The sequence below is a fragment of the Dama dama genome, chromosome 24 (assembly GCF_033118175.1).
Source record: "Dama dama isolate Ldn47 chromosome 24, ASM3311817v1, whole genome shotgun sequence".
Classification (NCBI taxonomy): Eukaryota; Metazoa; Chordata; class Mammalia; order Artiodactyla; family Cervidae; genus Dama; species Dama dama.
In genome coordinates, this window is record NC_083704.1 from 63,328,429 (window position 1) to 63,330,170 (window position 1,742).

The 1,742-nt window shown below is 71.9% G+C and overlaps 1 protein-coding gene across 1 annotated transcript; it reads left to right on the top strand.

Moving 5' to 3' along the window:
- Positions 1-638: 638 nt before the first annotated feature.
- Positions 639-1,334, top strand: DNAJB8 (DnaJ heat shock protein family (Hsp40) member B8). Its single transcript, XM_061127604.1, has one exon. It carries the CDS (start codon positions 639-641, stop codon positions 1,332-1,334), a length of 696 nt encoding a protein of 231 aa, XP_060983587.1.
- Positions 1,335-1,742: the final 408 nt, after the last annotated feature.

The following is a 1,742-nucleotide window of genomic DNA, read 5'->3' on the forward strand; positions in this document are numbered from 1 at the left end:
GATGCTGACACACCCCTGCCTCTGCGGGGCTCATCTCAGGATCTGCGGGGACCACGGGGCGCCAGCAGAAGGAACTCCGGCCCTGGACCCCACCCGAGCCAATCCCGCAACTCGGCGCCTCACTTGCCGACCACCCAGCCTCTGGGCTCGGTCCGCGCACCCCAGGGATCCTCACTCCCCTCCCTGACCCCCAGGGCCCACCTCCGGAGGCTGGTCCTGTCTCAGCCCCTGGGGCTCAGCCCCGCGGCTCCAAAAGCCTGAGCTCTGAGTGTGGACCCCCAGGCATGGCCTCCTGAGCAGGGCCGGCCCGTGTCCCAGGCCCCGGACTCCACCGGCTGGGCTCTGCCCCGCCCAGGCCCGGTGTCACAAAGGGCCGGGAGGCTCTGCGGGGGGCCTTGTGGCCGAGGGGGTCCCCCCAGCGGCACTGCCCTCCCCTCCCCCTGCCCCTCTAGCGGAGGCGTCCACCCGTCCCCGGCGCTGGTACTATGAAAGGGTAGTCGGCCGGGCAGAGCCGCCCCGGAGCCCCAGAGTCCAGCCAGGGCCCCGCCGAGCGACCCGCACTGCCCCTGGTGCCCCCACCCACCGGCCACCCGGGCCCCGGGCCCGCGTCTCCCCGCCGCCGCGCCCAGGCCCTCGGCATGGCTAACTACTACGAAGTGCTGGGGGTGCAGGCCAGCGCCTCCCCGGAGGACATCAAGAAGGCCTACCGCAAGCTGGCCCTGCGCTGGCACCCCGACAAGAACCCCGACAACAAGGAGGAGGCCGAGAAGAAGTTCAAGCAGGTGTCCGAGGCCTACGAGGTCCTGTCCGACTCCAAGAAGCGCTCGCTGTATGACCGCGCGGGCTGCGACGGCTGGCGGCCGGGCGGGGCCGGCTCCACGCACGGCGGCCCCTTCGGCGGCGGCTACACCTTCCGCAACCCGGAGGACATCTTCCGCGAGTTCTTCGGCGGCCTGGACCCGTTCTCCTTCGACTTCTGGGATGCGCCCTTCGGCAGCGAGCGCGGGGCCCGGGGTCACGGGCTTCGCGGGGCCTTCTCTGCCGGCTTCGGCGAGTTCCCCGCCTTCATGGAGGCCTTCTCGGCCTTTGACAGCCTGGGCCGCGGGGGCGCCGGCCGGACCACCTTCTCGTCCACGTCCTTCGGCGGCTCCGGCTCGGGCGGCTCCGGCTTCAAATCGGTGATGTCGTCCACCGAGATTGTCAACGGCCACAAGGTCACCACCAAGCGCATCGTGGAGAACGGGCAGGAGCGCGTGGAGGTGGAGGAGGACGGGCAGCTCAAGTCGGTGACCATCAACGGCAAGGAGCAGCTCAAGCGGGTGGATAGCAAGTAGGCGCCGCCCGCGCCCGCCGCTGGCGGTGCTCAATAAACATGCTAAGTGAGCTTGCGGGCGCGGTGGCTCGCTTGGGGCACCGGGGGCTGGCGGGGCGCGGCGGACGACCGGGGCCCACCTGCGAGGCCTGGGGACGTGTCAGGCGTCCGGCGCAGGTTGACCTCGCCAGGGCGCCGCGCTGGCACCTCCTGCGCCTGCGTGCGTGCGGGTCCGTGCGTGCGGGTCCGTGTCCGTGCGCGTCCGTGCCTGTGCGTGCGCGCGGGTCCGTACGCGCCGGTCCGTATGCGCCTGTCCGTGTCCGTGCCCGTGCGTGCCTGTGCGTTAGTGCCTGCGTCCGTGCGCATGTGTTGTCGGGGTCGTGGGGGTCGTGAGGGTCACGACGGCCGCCCGCCTACCCAGTCCACGGCT